The sequence below is a fragment of the Mastacembelus armatus genome, chromosome 5, assembly GCF_900324485.2.
Source record: "Mastacembelus armatus chromosome 5, fMasArm1.2, whole genome shotgun sequence".
Classification (NCBI taxonomy): Eukaryota; Metazoa; Chordata; class Actinopteri; order Synbranchiformes; family Mastacembelidae; genus Mastacembelus; species Mastacembelus armatus.
The window spans coordinates 25,432,641-25,459,748 of NC_046637.1; the positions used below are offsets into that span (position 1 = coordinate 25,432,641).

A 27,108-nucleotide genomic window follows, 5' to 3' on the forward strand; every position below is an offset into this window, starting at 1 on the left:
CAACATCTCGACGGTCAAAACGAAAACAAATTAACCTCCGAGGTGCCAGCGTTTGTAGCCGCTGTAGGAGTTTGTGGGAGTACACAGAAACCTGAAACACCAGGGACTTGTTTTTTTTATAAACACGAGCTTTTTCCCCAGTGCTAGTGGCCGGTAGGTTTGGTACTATCAGAGCGTGTAAAAGAAATGGGCACGCACTTTTCCTGAAGCAGACTCTTAACTTCGTTCTGTCTGACCTTCAGAGCAGGGTAAGTGATATTTCACCAGCGCCACTGAAATGTAGCTTCAAACACACACACACCTCACGATTATTCATTTGAAATGCTTAGTTTTCACACTGCGGGCAAAGTTTTGTGATTTATATCGAATTTAAAATGAACCGCAGCTGACTGACTATTTGTCCTTAGGAAAGTAAGGTCTCTGTACTTTTCACGAAGTGTCACCAAATGTGTGCAGAATAAATGTTTCCACGTCGTATAAAAGTTACATCGTTTGCTTACAAGCTTACTTCACTGCATGCAATAGTTTGCTTCGTGCTTAAACTTTACACACACCCTGGAAGCATCAGTGCCATTGTTAAGATTGTGTCTACAGCTCGTGATCATATTCATTTATAACGAAGGGGGAAAAAAATTACATTATTTTCATGTAGATATGTGTAGGTGTCATTTTCACATGTTTCTAAGATGCTTGATAATGCCTAAATTTTAAAAAATATAGGAATTATATAAAAGAAGGTAATGAAATAGATTTTTTTTTATTGTCATCTGTGAGTCCCTGGTGTGAGAGCTGCCCACTTGCCTTTTATAATCAGTAGCCAGGCCGGTATCAGTAACACCTCAGCCTTGGGGTATGCTGGTATATATAAGCTGTGACTGTAAAGTGTAAGACTCTGCTGCTTATTAAAGTACTTCACCTGAAACTATTGCAGGGTGTAAGATGGAAATGATGAAGACTCTACCAAAGAGTTATGCTCCCTTGCCCCCCTGTTTGCACAGTGGGTGTGATTGATGTACGCTGTGTTTATTATTAGTGTGAGTGCGTGTTGAGTGGAGGGTACAGTTTGTTATGCCTGTTGCTGTCCAGTAATACAATGTCAATATATTATTCCAATAATGACATATGACATACATCTGTGATGAAGTTGTAATTTTAGAACAAGATACGTGTTTTATGATTGAATGTGGCCAAACTCTTTGATGCTCTTCTAGTAATCATTATATTTAGTGTTGACTTGATCATTTTTGCCACATCAGAATTTTTATCTCGAGGGTCCGTCAACAGCTAGTCTGCTCTGAAGCCCGTATCTCAACCTACACTTCTCATTAGAGTATGTGTTTACAACAATCGTTCATCACACCAACAAAATGTTTGACATCACATTCTGGTCTCTGGCCCCTGAACTCTGTACCTGGCCTCTGGGGTCATCCATACCATTCTCTAGAGGGCACAGGGAGGGTCAAAGGTCAGAGCGGACAGGTCTCTCTAGGGCCGATAGCTTGTAACAGATGAGTGCACCGTTTTTCTGAGCTTCTGCTTACATTCATGACTTGTCTACTTCATCAATAGCGCGTTTCTGAGAAATTTCCCTCTCGACATTAAGAATAGTACTCTGAGGTGACCATGTTGTGTTACGCAACACAGTGATGAGGGCTTATTCACTGAGTCACCTGACATAGAAAATGTAAACTTCAGCTATCTTGAAAAACTTATAATGTTGAACTGCTGTCATGGAGTGGAACTAAAACAGTCAACAATTAGTAAGCTGTTTAATGACTGTGGGTAGGTAGAAACACAGTGTATGGGGGATGAGTTGCCTTAAATCACTTCCAGTAAAACAGGGTTTTTAGGGAAGTTGCACAGGATCACGGAGGGCAGTCTACCACACTGACCATTTGGGTTCCTCGGTGACACGCTTATTTTCCTATATGGGTTTAAGTATAAAAGACAGACAAAAATGTGATTCTGAGAGACATGCAACACTTCCACCAACTTGTTGTTCAGTGTTGCTGAGATACACAGACATGCATGGGAGCATGTTTAACTGCAAATGTGGGGGAAATGCTGTGTGTTAGATGCATTAGAGTCATTTTTGAATCACAGTATATGTGCATGTACACTTTCATATGTAAACACACACACACCTGTTGTTAATGTGCGTAGGCCATGCTGCTTACTATTTTCTAAGTATTTTTCTACACGGTATTGACGTGAGTTGAAGTTGAACAGCAGTTATTTCATCACATGGTCAAACCTGAATTACCATTCTCCTAGGAAGACTTCACTGTCTCTGTTTGGTTTGTTTTTATCAGTCTTTTTTTAGCATTTTTATCAGCCTCTCCCTTATTTCTGTCAATCCATACATGGAAACATTTCTGTTGTGTAACCAGATCAAAAAGATAGATCTGCTGTGCAGCAGCACTGGCATGTGGTTTTGCTGTACCTGTCACACTAATGCAGTACTACTACATGTCATTAAACCAATTTAAATGAATTATTGTGTACTATATTTACCATGCAATGTTTCTGTTTCTATAATGTTCCTAAGAATGCTTCAGAACTAAAATCCTGTTAAAGAGATCATATCACTGTAGATATATCTATTGCCTGGTACATAGTGTCAAAGTTATCTTTACTGATAAGACACATTTCTAATGTAATAATCAGTTGTGTAAGTGTAGTTGTTTAGATCTCGAGATCTTTCCTCCTTTCTTTTTCATTGTCAAAACAAGTGTCTGTACAGTTGAGAATGGGACAGATGCACATCGAGGAGTCGGTGGGGTTACTGAGTGCACACAGTATGAAGGGTCGGGAGTCAGCAAACATACTGAGCTGTGAGGTCACTGTCAGCAAGGTCAGAGGTCAGTGGCCAATATATAGAGCAGTGTTGAAGACATAGTGATTTCTCTTGCTCTTTGAGGGCACAGCTGCAGCCTGCTCAGATGGCCTGCAAAGAAAACAAAGTTGAGTTTCATGCAGTAAAACTTAAAAGGAGGAGGAGGACTGGTTAATTTCCAAATTACCAAACTACTGGCTGTATTGCAGAGTTCCTCCTCTCTGGCTTGTATGTGTGTGTGAGTGTATTTCTGTGCTTGAATGTAAGATTCGTACAACTTGGTCACCTTGTAACCAAAGTGCACAGATCGGTACAAGGATTGTTTCCTCTGTGTATATGGAAACATGTGTGTGTGGGTCATATTGTCAGCTTCACTGGAGTTACAAACAGAGGCACACACACACTCACACCAATACACACAGACACACTGACTAAGCTCATTGGATGTACTCTAGTCAGAAGAACATTAGGTGTGTGTAAACACATCTTCATCAGTTTGCCATATGGGCAGCTCCCCTGGTACAGGGAAAGGGGCTTCCTTACAATATAAACAGGCAAAAAACCCTCAATATAAAGTTGGGGTTTTCTAGAAATCCACAGGAATGACAGCTTGACATGTGTTATGTGACAACAAAACCCATGATCTATCAGAGGTGAGGGTGGGTGGGACATTTTAGGGCATGTGCTGAATGTGTGACTCCACTTCCTCATCTTTTCTCCATTCCAGTTTCATATCCTCTTTTGACTGACATACAGTCGTCAAAAAGAGCAGTCCCTCTTTTCTCTAAAAGAATGGCCTCTCAGATTGTCTGTGAGGCCCACACTGCAGCTGCCCTGTTGTGTATATTTCAGCAATTTTCTTGTTAACAGGACACACGAGCCATCTGAAATTAATAGTTGTGGCTCTCTGTGACTCACAGAGAGCAGAATTATACTTTTATTTCCCTATACAGAAACCGATCAGTCATCAGCCATGCTTTTTAGGAACATGGAGACCAACTGTCTCCTAACACCGTGCATAAATGTTAAGATTGAGTCAGTATTAAGAAATGTTCAGTTAGCAAGTTGCCAAATCACAGTTGTAAAAGCTTATTTCCCTTGAAATAAGTATAATTCCGTGTATGATGATTTTAAGTGAGATGTTTATAGTTGCGACTGGTGACCTGTCCAGGGTGTACCCCTGCCTTTCACCCTAAGAGAGCTGGGATAGGCTCCAGCAGATCCCTGTGACCCTAAAGCAGGCATAGATAATGGACAGATGGATCTATCTATCTATCTATCTATCTATCTATCTATCTATCTATCTATCTATCTATCTATCTATCTATCTATCCATCTATCCATCTATCCATCTATCCATCTATCCATCCATCCATCCATCCATCCATCTGTAATTTTAATGGTCAGAATTGCTGTCAAAAGTCTATTGCAATGGAACATTCTTTCGTAGTAATTAGAAACTGTCTGCACTTTTGCACAGTATAATTCCTGTACACTTTGTACCAGTGGTACATTCTGATACTAATAACAACATGAATCTCAACATTTTGTCTTGGAATAATTTTGAAAAACATTCTATCAGGAGTATAAGCATCTTAATGGAAGTGATCACAATTTTAGCAGCAGCATTGCTCTCAGCTAAAGATTATTGACTTTTTTGTTACATAATCTTTCCTCTACTTTGTCAGGGTTAGTAATAATCTGTGGCAGTATAATCTGTCGTGAAAATTCAGATGTGTGCTGTGTACGGTTGTGTGTGTGTGTGTGTGTGTGTGTGTGTGTCTGAGTATAGAGACAAAACATTCCTGTCTGCACTGCTTAATTAAAAACCATCCCCACAAGAAATGGACGCTGATCTGGAACACACACACATTTCATATATACAGGAAATTCTTTTGTAAGCATATCTAATTTGTTATCATCCTCTTGACCCCTCCTTGAACTCTCCTTGTGTTTTCAGTTGTACCTGTCCTTCATTTCTTACCTCTTCTTTGCTCATTCTCTCTGAAGTCTGAACTTTGTCTCTTTTGTTGCAGTGGTGGAGACTAATAAATCTGCAGGAGCCAAAAGCAGATTAGGTTTTGGTTCATAAATGCTGAAATAAATGCTGTTTGTGTGAACCTTATCTCCTAACTCATGTCATTCCATCTCAATGTACATGGTGACTCTCACCCTTGCAAAAAGAAATGCTGTGCAGCTGGTTGTCTGGTTACTGCACAACTCTTTTTCTGTCACACACAGACACACTCACAGATACTGTTTAATATTAATAACAGATCATTTAAACACTCCAAATAGAAAAGCTATGCCCTAAAAATAGAAACCTAGCAGTTTAGTGCATTGCTACTGGAACATCCAGCTATAGCAGTCTTTACAGTACATCAACTCTAAATCCTGCTGAATCCTGTTTGTGGAGCAACTATCATTTGTCTGTGCAAAGTTTGCAAAGTTATGAAGAAACAATACAAAGATTCATGAAGTTGTTCTAAGTATACATTTTATTTGGTAAATAAATGTCAGATAAATGTAATATTTATCTATAAGGCAAAGAGGAAGGTTTAATACTCACACACAACTTGAGGTCACCTCAGGTCATATGTTTTAAAAAAATGTGTGTGTGTGTTTTTTTTTTAAGGCATAAATTATTTTTATAAAAAAAATAAGCTCCAGACAAGCCGATATAGACAACAGTAGCATGTTATGACTTGGTGGATACATATTTACATATTCACAGATTGATTTGTGGCTGTTAAAAGCCACTGTTAAAAGATATCAAATATTTAAGGCTGATATTATAGCTCATGTATATGTAATGTTGTAATGTGTCTCTATGTTTACTTTTGAAGTAAAGCCTTAAATTTAATCTTTGTTTGATTATTTCACTTGGCGTTAGCAGCACCATACATAAATATAGTATATACACCATACAGACGAATATCATACAAACAAAATATCAGAAAAACAGGTCAGAAATCCATGTTTAAGTGATTCAATAGCAGACATAATGCCTGTGGGCTTAGCTGTAACTTGTCTGGTATATTGACGGCACTGTTTGTCCTCCTGAACAGAGCGATAGCCTAGGGTTAGCATAACAGGCTTAGGCTTCACTCATATCAACACATTCATTCAACACTACCAGTAGAGCTACAATGATGGTTTATATATGCTGTATGTGTGTTCAGGCTTCTTGCAACCATGATGGTGGATGACAGGAAAGTTAGACAGAATAGGTCTTTGCTGTGTGTGTGTGTGTGTGTGTGTGTGTGTGTGTGTGTGTGTGTGTGTGTGTGTGTGTGTGTGTGTGTGTGTGTGTGTGTGTGTGTGTGTGTGTGTGTGTGTGTGTGTGTGTGTGCGTGCGTGTGTGGCCTTTTCCATAGGCCCTTGTCAAAAGACTTATCTTGGCAAATAATTTCTCCTCCTACAATTTTCCAACCAATAAGCTGAGGGTCTGAAAGGGTCCAGCCCCTTGACCAAAATAACCCATTAAATACATTGCGAGCACTATGAAAATTGGAGCTGGCCCACTGCTGAATGCTTTGTGTACAAACAAGGGATGCTTGTCAGCCAAGTACTGAAGAACCATGCTGGACAGTGTCCTCCCCTGTTGTGATAGGCACAACTAGCTGAGTAGCAATTTGATACCAGTGTTTATGTTTCTGCATTCATAGATACAGGATGGGGGGTTTATAAGAGAGTATAGAGGAGGGAGTCGTACTAACAGTCTGGTTACATGTAAGCATGGAAGAGCAAGGTCTGAGCCAAAGTTTTATTTTCTGACAATACTCCATTTACCCAACACAGACTTCTCTCTGAGGGTACGTCATATTTGTTGTACACAATGGACGTTCTGCGTATGACCTTTTCAATATATTGTGTGGACATACTGTATTTGTGACAACCTGAAGAAACTGAAGATGGTTTTGCTAATTGATTTTAAGCTGGTTACACTGTACTATAGGAGTTACTGTAGCGATAAGTGCTCTGATGTGACAACATTCTGTCATTATGCATGAACTCACCACCGAGAGCCTCCTTTTAGCGATCCTGTCAACAAGTATTCATCCTCCTACATTCTGTTGTTGTGTAGTTGGTTGTCTGTGTTTACTTGTGTGTGTAAATTTGATTAAGCATGTGTGTTTGTGTTTTGCCTCTGTGGTCACTTTTTTGTCTGTTGTTGGTTTACCTGTGCACATTTTCTTTTAATTCCTGTCATTATTTCAGCACTTTAAAAAAATAATAAGAAATATAGCAATGTGTTTTTATATATAGTGCATAAGTGTATGATAACTGACACTGCATGGACACACATAATCTGTGACAATGAATGGTGTTTGATTTCCTGTCTTTGGGATTGGGTGTAGGCGGGTAACTGCATCTAAACACAGATTACATTTGCATTTGAGTGCATGTGACAGGGCAACAAAGTGTGGGAGTACAATTCAAGAAATATGCTGATTCACTGCCCTACAGTCCAGAGAAAAACAAAAACCGAAAGACAATGATCTGGCAGACAAAATGAGAAATTACTTCCAGTGTGTGTGTGTGTGTGTGTGTGTGTGTGTGTGTGTACACAAACATTTGTAGGTGTTGCTTTATGCAAATACTGTGCAATGCCTTTAAAGCGAGGCTGAATTGAAGGAGGAGTTCCACATTGCAGAGAAAGAGATGAGTTTGCTGGACACAGGGCTCTCCTTGTTGTTGCCCAGCTTACGGCATTCAGTCTAATTTAGGGGAAGAAGAGGAGAGTGGGAGGAGGAGTAATAGGAAGCTGAGCTGGTGGTTAGAGAGGAAGGGAGGAAGGTGACTAATAGTGACTGTCACTCAGCCTACTGTAACTCGGCTCTTGGAGGGAGGAGTGGCGTCACAACCAGTGAACTGACATATTTATGCACTAGTTGGTTTAGCTCAGCCAGAAAACAACTGTTCCCATCAGTGACGGTGTATTAACACGTGGAGGAGCAGATCTCTCTCTCTTTCTGATACACAATGTTTTCTTTGGGATAGTTGGAGAATTGCTGGTAAGAATCCAAATTCATATGTATTTTGCAATACATTATGTATTAGAGTCACTGTTTCTTACTGCCTGGCTGTTTATTATGACAGCGTTAGTCTAATGTTTTTGATTGGTTGAGTGGATGTGAGGTGTTTTTAGTAACATGCAGTTAAGGTACGCACTTGCAACAACAGAGCTAGAGTTGGTTGTAAAATGGTTGGTGATATTGCACTTTAAGATTTATTGTCATTGTTTAGCTGTGTGTGATTAGTTATGTGCAGCTGACTGGAGTCAGGATGCCTGTGAGATGGTACTGATTGTGTGGCAGTCTGGTGGGAAGACAATGGAAGTTAATGCATGAAATACAACAGCTCATTTGTATGTCAGCAGTCACTAAGTCAAAAAATAAAAATGGTAAACTATGATCCAATTATTGTGAGATCATCTGTGTTTCGAGGGCACCACACCTGCATGTTATCAGGTTGACTGTATGAATATGTGCATATTTTTGTGTTGCTGCATCTTCTGTATATGACTTGCATGTTTATGTGTCTAAAAACCTTAACAATCCCACTTTTAGATTAGAGCTTTTTTAAGAAGTCAATATCTGAACAATCAAAGTTTTATATCTAATACATTCTTCAGTCCTAGAAAACTGTGGCATGACAAGCAGCTTTTGTTCAGTCACAGAGTTTCCTGCCTAGGACATTGCTTCACTCCTGTCTAAGCTAGGAGTTGTGAAAACTGATGGAAGGAAAGGGGAAGTGATGCATTTTGATTATTAGTGATGTTGCTCATATATTGTCTTTCCTGTGTCTCACTGTTTCATACTTGGGTTAGGTTTATCTGAATATTGTGGTGATATTTGTTGTGGTTGTTGACATTTCCTCACCTGTTCTATGATCTATGTCACTGACCTGATGACAGATTCACTGTAAGCAGGGGTCATCACAGTCGGCTGTATGTAGACTGTGCTTCGAAAGGTGACAGGCTTTGTGATTCACACAGACGTGATGAGGTATGCTGATTCATTCAGATGACCTCCAGAAAGTTGGTTATTTTGCAGAAATGACTGTTGATGGTAATTCATTCAAAGTATTTTTAGAGGACAATGACCATTTTTGGCAGTTGTCTCTTAACCGCAACCATGAGTACATGTATCCCAAAAGGGGATTCAGGATTCAGTCTTTTGAATATTTTACTTGAGTGCCCAGCCTAAAAAACCTTTAATAAGAACATTCTTAAACCCCAGCTGAAAGCTGGAGTTGTTAAATCAGCTGAAACAAGAGTACCTACACCACTAACAATAACCACGAATCCACTGCAACAGGGCTGTAATGATTTACTGTATTAAGAAGTAAAAAAACTGATTTGTTCAAAGGTGTCTCCTGCAACAGAATTAGAGAATAAAGCCTTGAAACTATTAGGTATGTCCTTTCTCTGTGCATGTTTACACTGACATCTTACCATGGTCTGTTGCTTTCACTACTTCCGCTGTGGAAATTCTTCAGCGTGTGTTGCGCACCTGCTGTTCCCGCTCTTGAGCACTCTACTGCCTCCTCTGTTGCTTTTTCACAACTACCATAGTGACACATTGAATGTTACAACTGTTCATTCTAACTGTCCATTATCGAGATTTTCCATTTTTTTAACCAATCATCTTTTTCTTTATTTCTTTCTTTTTGTCTTTGTGTCCTTTCATAACTTCATCACCTCTGTGACCTATGACCATGTAGATTGCCATCCACTTTCTGCAGCATCCAGACATGTAGTCAGCAGCATAAGCAGTGTATTCTACTGTGTGAACACCTTTTCCTCTCAAACAGATAATTATACATGTGTCTATATTGTATGTTTGTCTGTGTGCATTTATGTGGCTTTGTGTGTATGCTGTTGTAAAAATCCACTCAGTGCTCCGTATGGTCATACCTGATGATTCTAACATAAATGTAAGTCATTTATGGAAATGTGAATCATTATTTCAAGGATCTTGGTGTGACCTCATCCCCTTTCATGTGCATATACAATCCCTGTATGCTATAACTAGACCCCCTGTATCTGTTGCAATTAGTGCAGGTGTGAGGTGAAAACGGGAAGGTTATTTATATCTAAGCAGCAAATGAACCAACAGAATACCAGCCCTGAGTGTTTGAACATGATGTCACTGTCCGTCCATGTTCCCTCTCTGTCTGTCCATACTGAAGAGTTCGGCGTGTTCTGTCGCTAAGGGATACAGCTGTTTGCGTGTGTGTGAGACCAGAGAGGCAGGGGTAAGGACCCCATACTTGCCATGCCAGCCCTGTCACATAATCCTACCAGCCTCATTTGTTGAGTGTGTGTGGTGCTTTAGGAATATTGAATAGTATAGGTCAGCTTGCATGTTCTGAGTCTACTGAAAATCCAACAGATACTGTGGAGCAGCAATACACAGGCACATTTATCCCTTATGTGCATGACCCGCTGTCACCTCCACCTACCCACACACAGATGCACATAAACAAAGCAAAGAAACATAACATGGCTCAGGGGAACAGGGCGTTCCTGAAAAGGAGAACAGAGAGTGGGGGGCGTTATTTTAGTCATTAGAGCAGGCAGGCAGATAGCTTAATGCGGAAAGAGTGTGTATTTTCATGAATGTGCATGTGTCTGTGCTATGATGGAAAGGCTGGTGAAGTGTGTAGTGTGTATATTAACACAATGTGACATTTGGAACCTTGTTATTAACAAAAAGTCCTATTAATAGTTAGAAACTTTTACAAAGGTCATAAAAACACCATCAAATTAAGGAATTATTTACATTTGCAATTCTTGTCATGAATGAAACTGAAAAGCTTTTTAATTTTATTTCTCATGTGTTTGTGTATCAGAACAGGACCATGCCAAGCTAAATGAACTACTCTGTGTTTTGAAGGGATGTTCAGGAATTTGTGCAGCCTTAAGGGACTTTTCTCTGACCTCAATACAGAAATATCTGTTCTTTTTGAGTTTGTTTAGCTGTCTTCAACTTTTTATATGTAGCTGTAGCCACATACATGTAGATAAATATGTGCATTTTTGCCAGAGGACACCTGAGAATATGTGTTCATGTACACATCCCACATTTAACTGCTGGCTGTTAAAATGGCCTTCGCTGGCATTGCTCAGTCATTTCTAAAAATACACACTCCACAAATTAACACCATGTCTCTGAGCACAGGTGCCATGGCCCCACACTGCCCCCAAGTGTGTGTGCACATGTGTGTATGAATGTGAATGTGTTACACTTTGCCCATGTATGTGAAGGGAGCTAAAGCTGTTATAACAGTGTGTACAGGATGTTTTGCACATCGCTGTGGATTGTGTGCATTTTGTTGGCATGTATGTTTGTGACTAATCTGTGGCACAATCCAGAGTTGCCCTCTGATCCGGGCTTCCTCCGCGCTGCATCCTCCTACTGGCAGTGTTTGAAGTGAAAAGGCTGTGACATCACAGCATTGGACACACAATGGCCGCTGTGTGTTTGTACTGCGTCACAGATGTCAGCTTATCCAGGCAATGCCAGGCAATGGGAAGGCCCATGTGAGAGATCATCACTGCTGGTAGCAGTGTGTCACCTTATAACCTTAGGAAGTGATATCCTGTCAGTGTGTGTTTGTGTGCATATATGGCTTAGTCATGGCTGGAGGCTATACAGTATACATACTCCACTTGTTGATAAATTAGGTTATTATGTAACATTGTAGGCACTCTAAAAACCGTAGCATTTTTGATATGGGGAATTTATTTACTTATGAAATTGTACGTCAATAAATATATTTCCTGTAATATAAATTTTAGCCTAAACTGAGAAACTGGGAGTCTTTATTCATACATTGGTAATTCAAACCGCTGCATGAGAACCTGTGCAGTGAACAATATGTTTAGCTGTGCTCTGTTTGGAGGAAATAAAGTTTTTGAGTTTTTAAAGACAAAATATATTTCCTTGAAGGTCTTTACAGTCACCACTCTTGAAACATAGAGCACATGTTCTTCTCTGGCTGGCATTCCTACCTTGCTGATTGAGTTCAGAGATCTAATCACCCCATTTGTCAGACTCTATAAATACACTGTACAGCGCTCCACCATAGTGTGTATGTGTGTGAAACCACTTGTTTGCACATAGCATGTACACAACTTTCTGCTAACAATCCCATAATGCAGTGCTCCACGTTTTTACAGAATATTCGAGTTGAATGGCTGATGATGCCTATTAAAAAAAGTGTTCGATATCTGGATGTCTCAGTTTGCTGCTCACTGTTGAGTGAACTATTGACTGTACATTATGTAGAGTCGCGAATGACAGAGTGATTTCGGACCCAACCCTTTTACAGTGACTACAGATGTTAACAGTTGCTATACTGGTTGTCCCAGCAGCATCAGCAGTTACAGGAATGCATTGTTGCAATTATTGTATCTGCTTCTGTAAGTTTTCTTTATGGAGATAAAACTATTTGAGTTTTCTGTTTGGGTAGTGTGAAGTCAGCCTTTCCTTCACTCCAAGTTGTGGTTCATGTTTGTGTTGGAATGTGTGTGTTTCAATGTGTATTGCTGCATGGGTGTGTGTTTTTCATGTGGGCTATCCAATGGGCACAAAGCAAGCAGTGTGTGCCCCCTCGGGTGCTGAAATGTACACTTCGGACAACAGGCGGCTTCAGTCCTTCTCAATAGGAGCTGCCCTTCTTATTGTACCTCACACACAATGAGCTTTTCTCTCTCTGTGTCTTTCTCTTTTTATGACCATATACAGACAGTGTTCCTGATGAGTGACTGGAGGAATCTGATTCTGACTGATGTCCCTGTAACTGCTTTTCTGCATCTCGTCTCCCAATACATCACTCACATAAAAATAGCGGTTTGTTTCCCAGTCTCACCTTTTGCATGTCCAGACGAGCTTAGTCATATAGAGAATGAATGCAAGTCATTGCAGAAGAGGAACTTTCAGTCTGTGAGTCCCCACAGAGTGTGTGCATGTAGACATGTTTGTCTGTGTATGCGTGAGAGAAGACAGGAGGAGATGTTGTAAACAGGTGATGGGTGTTCCCCATCGTCTTTCTGTTCCCATGATCATTGAAGAACAACAAGACCACATGACTATCACATGACCTCTCCACCATTACCAGAATTCTTCTGAATTTGTCTATTTTTTTTAGGAACAGAGCTGGGGGCAGTAGATTATTACTGCTAACATCCTTCACCCCAATGACCTATTTTAACCATGAGTGATACAACAGCACTTGATGGACAAAGTGACAGTGATAAAAAGAGCATGTTAGTCTGGAGATGCTGTTTGTTGTTCTTTGGATGCGGTGCTAGTGTGCCCAACAGGTCCCTGGGCCACACTGTGCAGTCAATCACATTAAGTGCAGTGGTAATTTAGAACTAAATTACATCCTGTATATCTCTTACCATGATTTATTAATGACCATTTGAGCATTCAGATTAGACAACATAATGACCGTTTGAGTCTTTCCCTCTACGTTCTCTCTAATCCGTTCTGTGCTTGACTTGAAAAAGAGACCATTAAAAAAGTGCAGTTGAATATAGTTGTGGAATCTCGTACTCTTTGGGTTTGTACAGGCAAGGAACCTTCAGATGAAGAAAGGGTTAAATGATGTGTGATTTTATTTAATGGGATCTCAAATCCACCTCAGATTTACATGACTGCACAACAAAGACAGACAATTGATCAATATAGCTGGATTAGTAGACAAAATGCATGGGCTATTCTGTGGTAACCTTTTCTTTTATATGGTGTATATGGTATCTGAATGATAACTAAACAAACTTGGTGTGTAACACTTCTCTTTTACTAAAGAGGATTTTCATTACACTAATGATCCCTAGACAAGTGGTATGATCTGTTTTTATGTTTATGTATAAGATAGATCACATGAGTACACATAGTGCACATCATAAACACCCTCATTTATCCTAGACACAGTTACATGAAGCCTCATGTAGACAGAGGGTGACACTGTAGCAGTGAATGCTCTAAGGCATATATACACTTGGTAATGACAGCCTGTTCTTGAATAACTTGTAAAAAGTTGATCATATGTATTTAATTAATTAGATGTAGAGTAAATGAATGGTGAATTATCCAGCAATGCATCAAGACAAATGTTTTAAGCGTACCTCCAAGTGCAATGGCATCAGTGGAAAACGTCTAGGGTCACAGAGCTGTCAGACTTGTTAGCCTAGCTCCAGCAAATGTGTCTTCCAATAACACTAAAGCATTCTCTGATGTATGTTGTACAAAGTCCAGTGTATTTATTCCTGTGAAGTGTATTCTGTGATGCAGCTTGGTTGGGCACCTTGCAATAGTTACTTATGTGATTTATGTTTCAGAACATTTGACCAAAACACTAATTTCACTGTTAAACAAATATACAAAGCTGATACGTAAGATAAGTATAACAAAGTCACGGCACAGTGAACATAAAAAAAAGTACATCCTGACGTTGCACACTTCCCCTCTCACATCTCTATTTTCTAAAACACGGAATAACAATTAAGCCATTAATTCGGTCTCCGTTGAGTTGGAAATGTTTACACTGTATCTACTCTTGTTATATGATCTTACTCATCAGAGTTGCTGCAGGTCGGGGACAGAGATTACTTTTTGAAGCAACTAATGATCTAATGCCATCTGTAATTCGGTTTGTTACCACAGGTTTTCTGTGTTTACCTTCTCTCGTCTTCATTTTCATTTGTTTGTTCTTCTCTCTCATCAGAGTCTTTTTTTTTTCCCCCACAGCTTCCTCTACCTCTCGGGCTGGACTGCGGTGCACTGACGTCAGCTCGCCCTCCCCTGCCCCCTCGCCCCCCAGCAATGGCCTCACGCATTGGGCTGCGCATGCAGGTAAACATGATTTCTTGCCACCATCTAAAATACATTACAGTCAAGTCTTTTATTAGCTGTGGACATTGCAGTTTGTAGTGGTGTGTGATTGATTGGATACTGCAGAGGAAAGTATTCTGGTCATTACATTTGGGTATGTTCATTATTTAAATGGCGTCTACATGCAACAGCCATATTTTCCATTGATACATTTGGCCCTGTTATTTGACTCTTGGATATTTTAATATAAGTATATATATACTGAACATACTTTTCCTACAGGCTGATTTTATAGATGCGTGACAAACTGCTAGCTCCTTTTGTCCACTCTTAAAAAAGCAAAGTGACATCAGCCAGCACAGTCAATTTATATGTCATATAGTTTTATGAGCATCCCTGTAATGTGTGTGTGTGTGTGTGTATGTGTATTACCAGCTAATGCGGGACCAGCTGCAGCAAGAGGAGCAGCGTGAGCGGCAGCAGCAGCAGAATGCAGCCTTGCAGTACATGCAGCATCGCATGGCTGGGCCACCTGCATCCACCCCAGCCATTAGCACTCCACAGCATTACCAAAGCATGCAAGTTCCAGTGGAGGTTCTTAAGGTCGGTGTGAATACAACAGATTCTTGTCGTCATTAAGTGATTTCTTTATTGTTGTTTGTTTTCAACTGATATCTAATCGCTTGCTCAATTAGTCAATAAAATCTCACCTCTCCAAGGTCTCCCTACTGAATATTCTAGATCACAATTTGCCAGAGCCAGGGTGACGTCTTTAGAGAAGTCTAGCGATTGAATTGCCCAAATGGAAATAGACAAAAGCAACAACTGCTTAATTGTGTGAAGCTGGAGCCTGTGAGTTAATAAATTCCTTGGAAAAAAGGCTAAATTGTTCTTTCTGTTGATTAGCTGATGACATAATTGACTTATTGTTTTAGGTTCATTTGTAGATGTAGTATGTGCTTTAGATCATGGTTTGAAATTATTGTTGAGAGAACAAAAACTTACATGAACTTAGAATTACCTCCATCATTGTACATGGACTTAGACTTGGACTGTACCACAATCCAGTCTATGGCAATAACATTATGAGAAATAAAATTTTTGCACTCACCTCCACTTGGGAGACAGGACAAGAAGGTGCAGCAGAGACTTTGTTGGGTGTCACACCCTCTGAAACAGTGGCACTACTACACTGAGAAAATCAGGGAGAGTTCTGTAAAAGGAAACGAGAGAAAAATGTGGTGGAGCAGCAGGTAGGGAGGGGGGCAGTAGATAAGAGAGGTTTGACATGTTTTGTGATCAGACAGACAGGAGTGATGTAGACAGTCTGAGTCAGACAGGGACAGATAAAGCTGAAGTGACATTTTGCCTGATTCCAAAGATGCCTGTGTGTGTCTTTATCTTTAATGGCGTGTCTTTGTGCGTGTATGTGCTTATGTAATACTCCATTATGTGTTTGTGTGTTTTGCTTTACACTGTATGTAGAGTTTGTATGCATTACTAACTAGCGGTATTGACAGTTTATGCTGTGTGCCTGCATGTGTGTGGGTGTTTGTGTGAGACAGAGTTTATGAAATTCAGTGTTTAGAACTGCAGTGTCTTTGCTTCCTTGTTGTAGATAAGGTGAACTGTCAGTCCATCAGGCCCACTGAGCCTGCCATACCTCCTGTGCTGTTTCTGTGGACTTCATGTGTGCTGACAGAGCTGGGCAAATATTTGACTGAATAGTTGTTCCTCTGGCTCATGAGCCTGAGATACGTTTAAAGTTGACAGACAATCATGTGCATTGATCCCAGGTGTCACAATTTGCTGTTAAAAAAATCACCTGTACATTAAATAAGTGGATGAAATGAGACTCTTAATTTGTAATAAAGTTTCTGTTTCATGTGATATAATCTGGCTGTTAGTTATACAACAGAGGGGAGTTTGGAGGGCTGATGAATTAAATGTTTTCCTATGTGCTGAAGGGGAACAGACCTGCTCTCTAGTGAGCTTTATTCTTTGATGTGAAGGAATGAGGCCAGCCCATTACATTAGAGGCTTTAATGTGGGTTTATCCCTATAGGCATTACCACTGACTTAATGCTATTATGTCCCAGTGCCACTACAGTGTTGTGGGACAGGGATAATGGGGTGTACATCTGAAGAACATCGTGTCATATGTTTACATGTCATGGGAAGCTAATTAGCATTAAAACACACTAAACATTTGTGTGTGACATAAAATATAATTCTCATGATACCTCTGTGTGTACAGGGAAGGGCCTTGATAAGGCAATGGCAATATCAGTATATATATTTCTATAATGTGGTTACTTAAATGCAAGAAATGTAGTTGTGCTTGATGGCCTCCAGAAAAAGCTGCCTCCCATCAAGCTGTTGCTAGTGAATCTACAACCTGAAATCCATCCATCCATTATCTATACCCGCTTATTCCTTAACCAGGGTCACGGGGATCTGCTGGAGCCTATCCCAGCTCTCTTTGGGTGAAAGGCAGGGGTCCACCCTGGACAGGTCACCAGTCCATCGCAGGGCCACATAGAGACAAACAACCTCACACACTCACACTCACTGCTATGGGCAATTTAGAGTCACCAATCAACCTGACATACATGTTTTTGGACTGTGGGAGGAAACCAGAGGACCTGGAGAAAACCCACACAAGCACAGGGAGAACATGCAGACTCCACACAGAAAGGCCCCTGATGGGTTTCAAACCAGGAACCTTTTTGTTGTGAGGCAACAGTGCTAACCACTCATCCACCATGCTGCCCACAACATGAAATCTTGCATTAAAATCAAATGTTAGACTGACGCATGCAGGAATATGAGTACCTGAATTAAAAATATATGTTTTGCAAGAAATATTATGAATGTTGTCATTACTATTGATAGTCTTCAGTTCTAGTTTAACAGTTTTTTTATGTTTTTGTTACCTAATATTTTGTAACTTAGATTTATTTTCAGTCATTAAGATCCCTTTAATATTACGACCATAGACTTTATAGGGTAGCCATCTCTGTATATCTCTGTAATACTGTCAATCATTTGGGGTAACTCATTTTATATTTGTGTCTATTGTGCCCTTTGTTTTCAGCGAACAGTTAATCAAAAAGTAAATCATTAACAGGAAACCTCAACAAAGAGTTGTAGCACTGTGCAAAATTAATAATTAATTAAAATTTCTTTCACTGCCCATCATTATTACAGGTACAGACCCACCTTGAGAATCCTACAGACTACCACATCCGTCAGTCTCGGCGGCAGCAGGTGAAAGAATACCTGTCCACCACCTATGCCACGAAACAGGTGCCTGTCTTCACTGTGCACTATATATATTGTTTTATGCCTGTGTGTCTTTCTGTTCATTAACCCATCAGCTCTATGTGTATATGGAGAGCCTTTCTATTTCTATTTTCATCTATCGCTCCTCATAGTACAGTGATCTTTGTCAGTCATTAACTCCATCATCACCTGTGCTCTCTATGTCTTTAGGCGGTCAACGCTGTAGCAGGGCAGATTCCACCTTCTTCTCCCACAAAAATGGGACCCACAGGAGGTTCAGCATCTGCCCCCCCACCTCTCCAGTCCCCACACATACGCACGGAACAGCTCATGTCTGGAAACAGCGCCCCCAACAGCCCCATGGCCATGCTCGACATTGGCTCCAGCCACGAGAATGAGGTATAGGTCTGCAAGACAGTGCAATAAACATTTATTCCTAGTTCTTTTATAAAGTAAAATTTACAAGCACCAGATTGAACAAATATCTTTAAAATATGACTTAATTGCACTCTTGTATAAAATTATGAGGATTGCTTATTACCTACAAAATGGCATTATCTCCACATTTTATGAAAGCATCGCACTGATTTGATTGGTCTTTGGCAGACTGGAGCCACATTTGTAAATGCACTGGTGTTACAGTAGGTATGTAGATGAAAGTGTTGACTAACTGGCAATAACTGACAGCTGGCTATCATTGGAATTTAAATGCTCCATTATGGCCGTGCAAGAGTAATTACAGCTTAACAAGTGACAGGGACACAGCAGAATAAAAGGCCCTTTGAACCTGACAGACTTTGACCAGTTCTCCAACTCTCAGCCTCTTCTTTTTACCTCTTAGACTCCATGACATGCAGCTGCAAGTGAGCTCACCCTAGGGCTTAGATGCCATCAGGTTTTCGGTGCTTTTATAAATGTGACTGTTTTTTATTTAATATTTGTTTAACATTGCAATAGAACTCAAGAGGAGTCTCTGTTTTAAAGTTAGACTCTATAGTTCATGAAGCTTTTCAGCATACTTAACCCTGTTCCCCTGCTTATTTTCCAGATGGATGAGGTCATTGATAATATAATCAGCCTTCAGTCCAATTATGATGAAATTCAGACATACATTGACTCTGTCCAGATGCCAAACACAGTAAGTAGAGCCAAGACAGAAGAACTAATTGTAGTTTTGTCTTATATGATGGCTGCTTTGTGGCAAGACATGTCATTTCCTTACACCAAAACACAAAACTGTTTTATGGCGCATATACACTATAGGCATGATTTTTACAGGTTTACATGTGTTATACACCTTTCACGGATCACATTGCTGAATATGTGGTTCTCTTGAGCCCACATCCAATTCAGGCCTTATTTTGGGCCGTGTTTGCCCTAAATGAGTCATATGGCTGAAATATGCCGAGTCATCAGTACAGAGACTGTAGTCTGAATCAATAGTTCCTATAACCACTGTTCCTGTGTTAGTGTCACTGTCCTCAGTATTTGTTGCTGTCCAAGTGGTGACAGTGTTTGTGTATTTGTTAATGTCATAAACGTTCAGTGTTGTGGGCAGTAATTTTGCTTGTGGCTGTCAGTGTGTCACTGCATGTCACCACAGAAAGCAGTCGGTTATGTCTTCATGCATCCATAGACACAAACTCACAGAAACACATTCAAAAATGTATAATTGACATAAACACTTAACATTGCATCTCTACAAATATATAAACTGTGGGGAAGACATGATAGGTAAAGTCCCCTACAGTGCTTTCTGTTTGAAGGAACAAACTCAGAAAATTAACAATTAAGCTGCCAGCAGTTAGAGTTCAACTTGTTTACAAGACATTCAGAGAGAAAGGGAGGTAGAGAAGGAGAGGGGGGAGGAAAGGAAGGGAGGAGGGATGAGGACAATTTGTGTAAGGGGAAAACAGGCTGAAAGTCCAGTTAGGGGAAAGTTCACTCTTGTTTGGTGGGGAGTGGAGGTAGAAGAAAGACTGGATCAGTGCTTCAGAGGTCATTCTCTGAGGACAGCAGCGGCAGTGCCAGGGAGAGCTGCCTGTGCTGCTTGTGCCTGAGAGAAGAAGAAAGTACACTGGAGTAGTGAGAGAAGGGGTAGAGGATGAAGGAGATGAATAAGACTTATGCCATTGTGGAAGTTATTGAAGGAGAACAGATTCAGCTGGTAAGACAACGAAGCCCTGCTGTTTGTGGTAATATGCGTTTGTTTGATGTCATAGAAGGTGGCTTTTGTTTGGAGTAAACCACAGAACGGACTGATGCAGTGGCAGCTCTAACTCCCAGCCTCAGGTCCCTGATTATCAGATGAGCCACAGCAAGTTTCATTTGCAAAGGTTTCCAGTGCAGTACAGCCCGTCGTTGCCTGGGTTTCTGCTGATGTTAAGCGTCATGATGAGCTTCTCTGTGCATTGGCAGTGTGAATATTGGCAGGCCTAGACTGCTGCAGATGTGTGTGTCGGAGAGAGAGAGAGAGAGAGAGAGCAGCTGTGTCTGATAGCATTGCCCTTTGTAGCTGATTGGTTTAATCACTTTACATGAATGTGTTTGTTTGTATGGGTACATGTTTAATATCCCATTGAATTATTGATCTGTGTTATTGATTAACCCTGGGGACGATCAGTGTGGGTCAATCTAGTGCAATAAATTAACCCTAACCACGGGTCAATATCACAGTACTGCCATTTCAAAACTACTAGAATTACTAATGTTGTAAAGTGTGGGGTTCAAATTTCTGGACATTGAAATTCCAGCTTCGTTCCCAACTGTCAGACCACCGAGTAAAACTCACTTGCTAATCCTGATAGGGATTAAAGCCACAAACTCCATGGAATTCTTGGAATCTCAAAGTTTAGTAAGTGCTGGGAACACCACTGAATACCAGGCACAAGTGAAGTGTTTCACTCTTAAATGTGTGTGTGTGTGTGTGAATGTGTATGTATGGATGGTTGCACTGAGCCATACTGAGTCCCAGTTGAGTTACACGAGTGACTTACTAGAGCGGTGCATAGTAAGAGTTGGACAGTCTGGCCAGGAGTGCAAAAGCAGAGAGGAGGCTGGGAAATAGAGTTTTTTTTTTTTTAAATTTTTGAATATCATCAGATCAAAACTTCAACATTGGCAGAGTGAAGCAGTATAAATTTTTTTTGCAAATTTTGAAGATATACTGATTTATATTAAAAAATCCTTCTTGGTGTCAGACCTTTCTACAGTACAAATCACTTATTATCTGATTGAATTTGCCCTGAAAACCATAGTTACTGTAAAGAAGAAGAAGAAGAAGAAGAAGTACTCTATTAATCCCCAAGGGGAAATTCAGTTGTTACAGCAGTTATTCAATAAAAAAAAGTATCATATTTAAACGCATATCACTTCTTACTTTCTAATTAAAGTTCAATGTGATTGAGACCTAGACAATTTAAAACATTGTGTTTCACACTTAAACTGCTTAACGTGAAATTACGCGGCTTAACGTTCAATATTGTGAATCATTAGATGTGGTTGTGATTTTTTTTTTGCACGACACTCTAAATCATTATATATTTTCTTTCTTAATTGTGAAATATTTTAATTTCGTCTGCATGTCCTTTATTTCTTTTGCGACAATTTTAACAGAACGTATAATTTATATACTGAAGTCAAGCTGCAGAGGTGTGTGTATATATATGTGAGTGGATTTGTTTGACCTCAAAGCTCACACAGTAGCCAGCAGATAAGGCATCTCTTCCTTTGAGTTCTTTATCTTTCAAGCCTCATTAGCAGTGTCACATTTGCCCTTGCTTCAGGCCATATGGCACAGTTGGTAATAAGGCATAAAAAGTCCATCACACTCACTAAAATGTACAATTAAAGAAAATCATGTCTTTTTAGGAGTCCATACATAACTAAATCGCAGCTGTTGCACAATGTCTAAAGGGCAAGAGTTAGAAGACCTCACCACAAGTGTTCAGGAGCTGAAGAAGCCAGAGGAGAGATTCACACCATAAACAGAGATAAGACAGATGGGATGATAGTCAATCATTGCTGTATGTTTGGCAGGCCAATCTCAGGTGTGATGTTATTGCATTATCTCCTGCTATTAGCTTTTTACAGCACACTAAACATGAATGCTGACTTTATAAATGTGCTCACTAAGGTGCATAAAGTTGTAAATGAATTTTCTAGGAAACAGCATCAAATTATTTAGATTAGACTTACTTTAGGTTTTGATCGCTTTAAGTTGCACGTTCAGTCCTCTCATTATGGTTAAATCACAAATCATCATCATCTTAAATTGCTTCTCTACTCTTCTTGTTCATTCATCTGATGTAATTAATGCATTTTTTTTAAATGATCAGAATATATTTCCTGGGCTGAATGTTTTCTGAATGTGTCTCTGTTTGCATTTGTGTGCCCTGCCCAGCTCCCTCTGTCCAGCAGTCACCTGGATGTCTATGCAGGACCTGGAATGAAAGGGCCAGCCATTGCTATGACCAGTAACTCCTGTCCTGCCAACCTGACCATCAAACGAGAACTTTCAGGTGTGCAAATCAAAACTGTACACACAATAGTAACATAACATAGCTAGTAAATTATACACACCATATAAACAGGACAATGCTATAGAATTGAATTGTTAGCCATTGAGTGAATTTAAAACATTTGGTTTCATCTTGTCCTGAAACATTTGCCATTTGTTGTTGCCACTGGAAATGTTTTTGTGAAGATGTGGCACGTCTCAGCCATTAGTTAATCACTTTTTGTTATTGCAAAGACGCAGAAGCCCGTGCGCTGGCCAAAGAGAGACAGAAAAAAGACAACCACAATCTGAGTAAGTTATCTTTAATATTTCGCCACCTATCTTCTAAATGCCCTTAGAAACATATACAAGGAGAAGTTTTACGACCTTGCACTGATTTAGCTGACATAGTGCAACCAGTGAGTGGATAGTTAACCTGGTCGTTTCTGCTGTTCTGGCACTTCAGTGTAACTGACTGTGACTGTGTGTGTTTGTATTTGTAGTTTCACTGGTTGCAAACTTTCTACTTTTTTTGTTGTTTTGTTCATTTTTTTGATTCCTCTGTACTTTGGTCTTTATGTGGCATTTAAAATCCATCTCTTGCTTCTTTTGTCACCCTCAACTGTTTTCACAGTTGAAAGGCGGAGGAGATTCAACATCAATGATCGTATCAAAGAGCTGGGCACCATGATCCCCAAAACCAATGACCTGTAAGTTGCTTTTGCTATGGTATGTTTTTGGATAGATGAAATTATTGAATGAAATCAGTCTCTGCCAGTTTCTTATATGTGGAGTTTACCTGTCTGTACTTTACTGTGTGCATAGTGATGTGCGCTGGAACAAAGGCACTATTTTGCGGGCATCTGTTGAGTACATCAAACGCATGCAGAAGGATGTGCAGAGGACCAGAGAGGTGGAGAATAACTTCAAAAGGATGGAGATGGCCAACAAACAGCTGTTGCTTCGCATTCAGGTAATACATTCACCGGCACATGGAGAAGCAAACACCTCCAAGTACGTTGATAGTTGATGGTGCCCTCTACCTTCTGTCTACAGGAGTTGGAGATGCAGGCACGACTGCATGGCCTGCCCAGCACCTCTCCCTCTGTCTTGAACCCAAATGACCTGATGGCTCCTTATATAAAACAAGAGACAAGCCCAGAGGAGAACCTTTCTCTCCCCCAAGTACAAGCTCACCATCACCCCCAGCACCTACCCCAGAACCAGGCTCAGCATCAGGCTCAGCATCAGGCTCAGCATCAGGCTCAGCATCAGGCTCAGCAGCACCACTTCCTCCCACAAAACCACCTCCACCCTCAGGGCCAGGCTCAGCCTCAGCCCAGGCAGCTGCCCTCACTCCCCCAGCACCTCCAGCCCCAGCCACCCATCCAGTACCCAGCTGTAGGCAGCTCCCAGTCCTTTGACTTTGCCCATTCGCTGGACTTGTGCGATGGGATACCCAGCTTCTCGGACGGCATGTCAGGGCTGGGTGACCTGAGTGGACTGGACACCCAGGGAAGGAGAGGTGAGATGGGCTTCTTGATGATGGATGAGCCCCTGTCTCCCATGGTTGGAGACCCGCTGCTGTCTGCAATGTCCCCTGAAGCCTCGGTTGACTCCAGCCGCAGATCCAGCTTCAGCATAGAGGATGGAGACATAATGTAGACACATGCATACACAACATTGCACTCATACAAAACATAAGCACATGCATATTGCAGGGGTTTCACATAAGGTGGAGTAGACATGTAAACATCTTGAAAAGTTATGGTACATCAACACAAACGTCAACACTTCACACTCACGAGAAAAAGAAATCAGACATCAAAAAATTCACCTAGCACACACAGACAACATGCAGCACATACTACACACATCACACACTTTGAACACACACACAGATGACACTCAGAAGTACAGTTATCTGCAAAAGAAACTACATGTTTAAAACTGTATTTTATACAGTACATCTACCACCATTTGTACACTCAGAAGTTTATGTGAGATACTGAGCTTGAAACTCTGCCAGGTCAGGTGTTTTATAGCACACTTGGCCTTGTTTCCATGAAGGTGGCTCTGGATCATAATTGAACAAGGGACAAAAACCAGCAGTTAATTAGATTGAAGTTATCAGATACAAGGACAACGGAGCGCGTGGTCTTAACTGATAGAGGACAAGTTATTTTCCCCTTTACATAAACCTCTTTTAGCAACCATAAATGATGGAATGAATGATAGTGAATAAAATGGAAATAGCTTTATGGTCCTGCATGCATAATTTATTTTAAGGAGATGTAGTCCAGTCACTTTGTTCTGTGCCTCAGACTGTTATTCCACAGTTTGCTTTAGCCTCAGTGTATTAGCTGTGTTAGTCTGCTAAGCTGAAGTGCATTCTCAAAGTGGACAATGTAGGAAGCAGATATTCCATTTTTTAGCACAGCCATTTTCATTTGTAGCATCCACTCCACTTCTAGATGTAATTATTGTCAATCATGGACGCACACACACTGCTGTCCCTCAGTTTCGACATATTTAAAACTTGATCAAATCATCTTCAAAAACAGTGTGTCATCCAAATCTGCGAGGTGTCAAAATACTCAGGTACTGTAACACAAGCAAGATCATTTTCGGTAGATGCAGATGTTAACCTGAATTGTCAGGACAAAAACCCCTATCGTTGTGCTTTTTGATTTTTTTTGCAGCTGTTGCTCCTTGAAAGGCATGTTTTTATAGCTCGATAGGTCATAACATGTTTTTAAAACTTAATAGCAAGTTCAGTTATGCCTGTAAATGAGTTTGCATCTGTATCCAGTTATACCTTTGATAATAAGCGTCTTTGCAGGGCTTGTAATAGGAGTCCAGGTGGATTAATTACACAGGGTGTGACACAAGATAGTCCCAGCTGTCAGCAGCACCAGTAGTAGTCTTCAATGTAAAATCACAACATTAGCACACACTTGCATGTATTCACGCTCTCACTGTCACAAATGACATGCATTAAACACGCAGATTCTCACCTGGTACACACATGTGCATTGTAGTGCTCACATGCATTCAGTGCAGTGTGCCTCGAGGCTGTTTTCAAACCATCACATTAACAAGTCTCCTGTACTTTGGTCTCTCCCCTGATGAATCATATGAAGCTGCCAACTGCAGATATGAAGCTCAGGCCCACAGTTCGTGTGGTTTCCCACTGGCTCCCTTCGTTAGAGTGATGGTTGGAGCAGTTTAAGGTGGACCTGAGGGTTATCTCTGCTGTAGTAGGCCTGGGGCTTAGCTTTAATTTGATAGCTTATGATCAGTATTGATTAAGGTAGAAGAAACAAATTTGATGGTGATTTTTTTTTTTTTTTGATTAAAAGAAGTGTTTGGTCTTTACTATAGTTTATTTTTATTCTATCTCCAAAAGCACTGGCAAGTATGTTATTTTATTGACTTTGTACATGAAAGAATTATGGAATAAGATTTATTCCAGATGTTTTATGCCACTAAGCCACTTAAGTGTATTTTATTTGTATTTGTTGTTTTAGTTTTATTTCAGTTTTTTCCTGACTACCCTTTTTTTTCTGAGAACAGTTTTCTGGAACTGTACTACTGTACTGTAGTACTATAATACTGTAGTGACATTTATGCCACTGATCTTTCATTAGGGAAGGATTGGGGATCTAAACTTCCAGATTTAAGTGACTTTAGAATGATGAAGACATTGTGTACATTTATCATGCCATTTTTATATGATTGGGGTTTTATTTTTCTGTTTTAACTCTAAAATTTGGAGCCAGACAGAAGAAAGGCGATTCTTTGGTTTGATTGAATTGACATGGCTCATTTAATGAATGTAAAGTTTATCCAAGGTTCTGGTCAGGCTGAAGCAGGTTGGCGTTTTCAACATGCCTCCTTTCACGCTGACTTTGGTTTCTATGGAGGCCAGAAAATGACTGACTTCACATAAACTCTGAGTCGAGAGGTTGTGGTTGCCATGACGATGTATCACTGATTCTGCATTTGTCTTTGCCAAAGTTGTGCCTTTCCCCTATCAACCACAGTTTTACTGTTGTACTGTCACCCAGCCAACACTCCAAAGAGCTGCTCAGGCCTCCTCTTCTCATCCACTAGAGGGTGCTCTCCAGAGCAAACTACACAGGGATAAGTGGTTCTGATTTTATTGAGAATATAAAATGTTTTACCAGAATCATTTGCTGGCTTTTAGTGTTTTTTTTAATTGATATTACTTGAGAAGTGTGTGTGTGTGTGTGTGTGTGTGTGTGCGTGCGTGTGCGTGCGTGCGTGCGTGTGTGTACATGCTTATATTAGCTAATTATACAGAGAAAAAATATTGTTTAGTCATGTTGTTTTTACAGATGAATGTTTTTAAATTCATCTGCTGTAGATGGAAAGTTTCTGTTTACCTGAAATCTCAGTTTTAAGTGCGAGAGGATTTTGGACTTCACAGCTAAACTGGAAGCCAATCGTGGACAAATATTTAACTTATATAAGCATTTCTTAGCATCAGCCATCCTGTCTGTAGTAGTTAAACATTTTTATATATTCTGTGCATAAATCTTTGCATCTTGCTGCTGAAGACAGGTTGTGTTATTACATTGTATTTCCCACCAGGGGGCACCAGAGGTCTATAT

General features: G+C 40.3%; 1 protein-coding gene across 4 annotated transcripts; it reads left to right on the top strand.

Annotated features, from left to right (window-relative positions):
• On the top strand, positions 1–25,052 carry tfeb (transcription factor EB). 4 transcript variants are annotated; one of them, XM_033325219.1, is made up of 11 exons: positions 1–248; positions 14,605–14,709; positions 15,124–15,291; positions 17,899–17,997; positions 18,184–18,372; positions 19,022–19,111; positions 22,376–22,493; positions 22,727–22,783; positions 23,106–23,181; positions 23,297–23,444; positions 23,528–25,052. In XM_033325219.1, the coding sequence occupies exons 2-11, from the start codon at positions 14,680–14,682 to the stop codon at positions 24,134–24,136; spliced, it is 1,584 nt and encodes a 527-aa protein (XP_033181110.1). In that variant the 5' UTR covers positions 1–248; positions 14,605–14,679; the 3' UTR covers positions 24,137–25,052. The 4 variants fall into 4 exon arrangements, with proteins under 4 accessions (XP_033181110.1, XP_026162457.1, XP_033181111.1 ...); XM_026306672.2 differs by lacking the exon at positions 1–248 and adding an exon at positions 7,490–7,854; XM_033325220.1 differs by lacking the exon at positions 1–248 and adding an exon at positions 14,060–14,506.
• Positions 25,053–27,108: the final 2,056 nt, after the last annotated feature.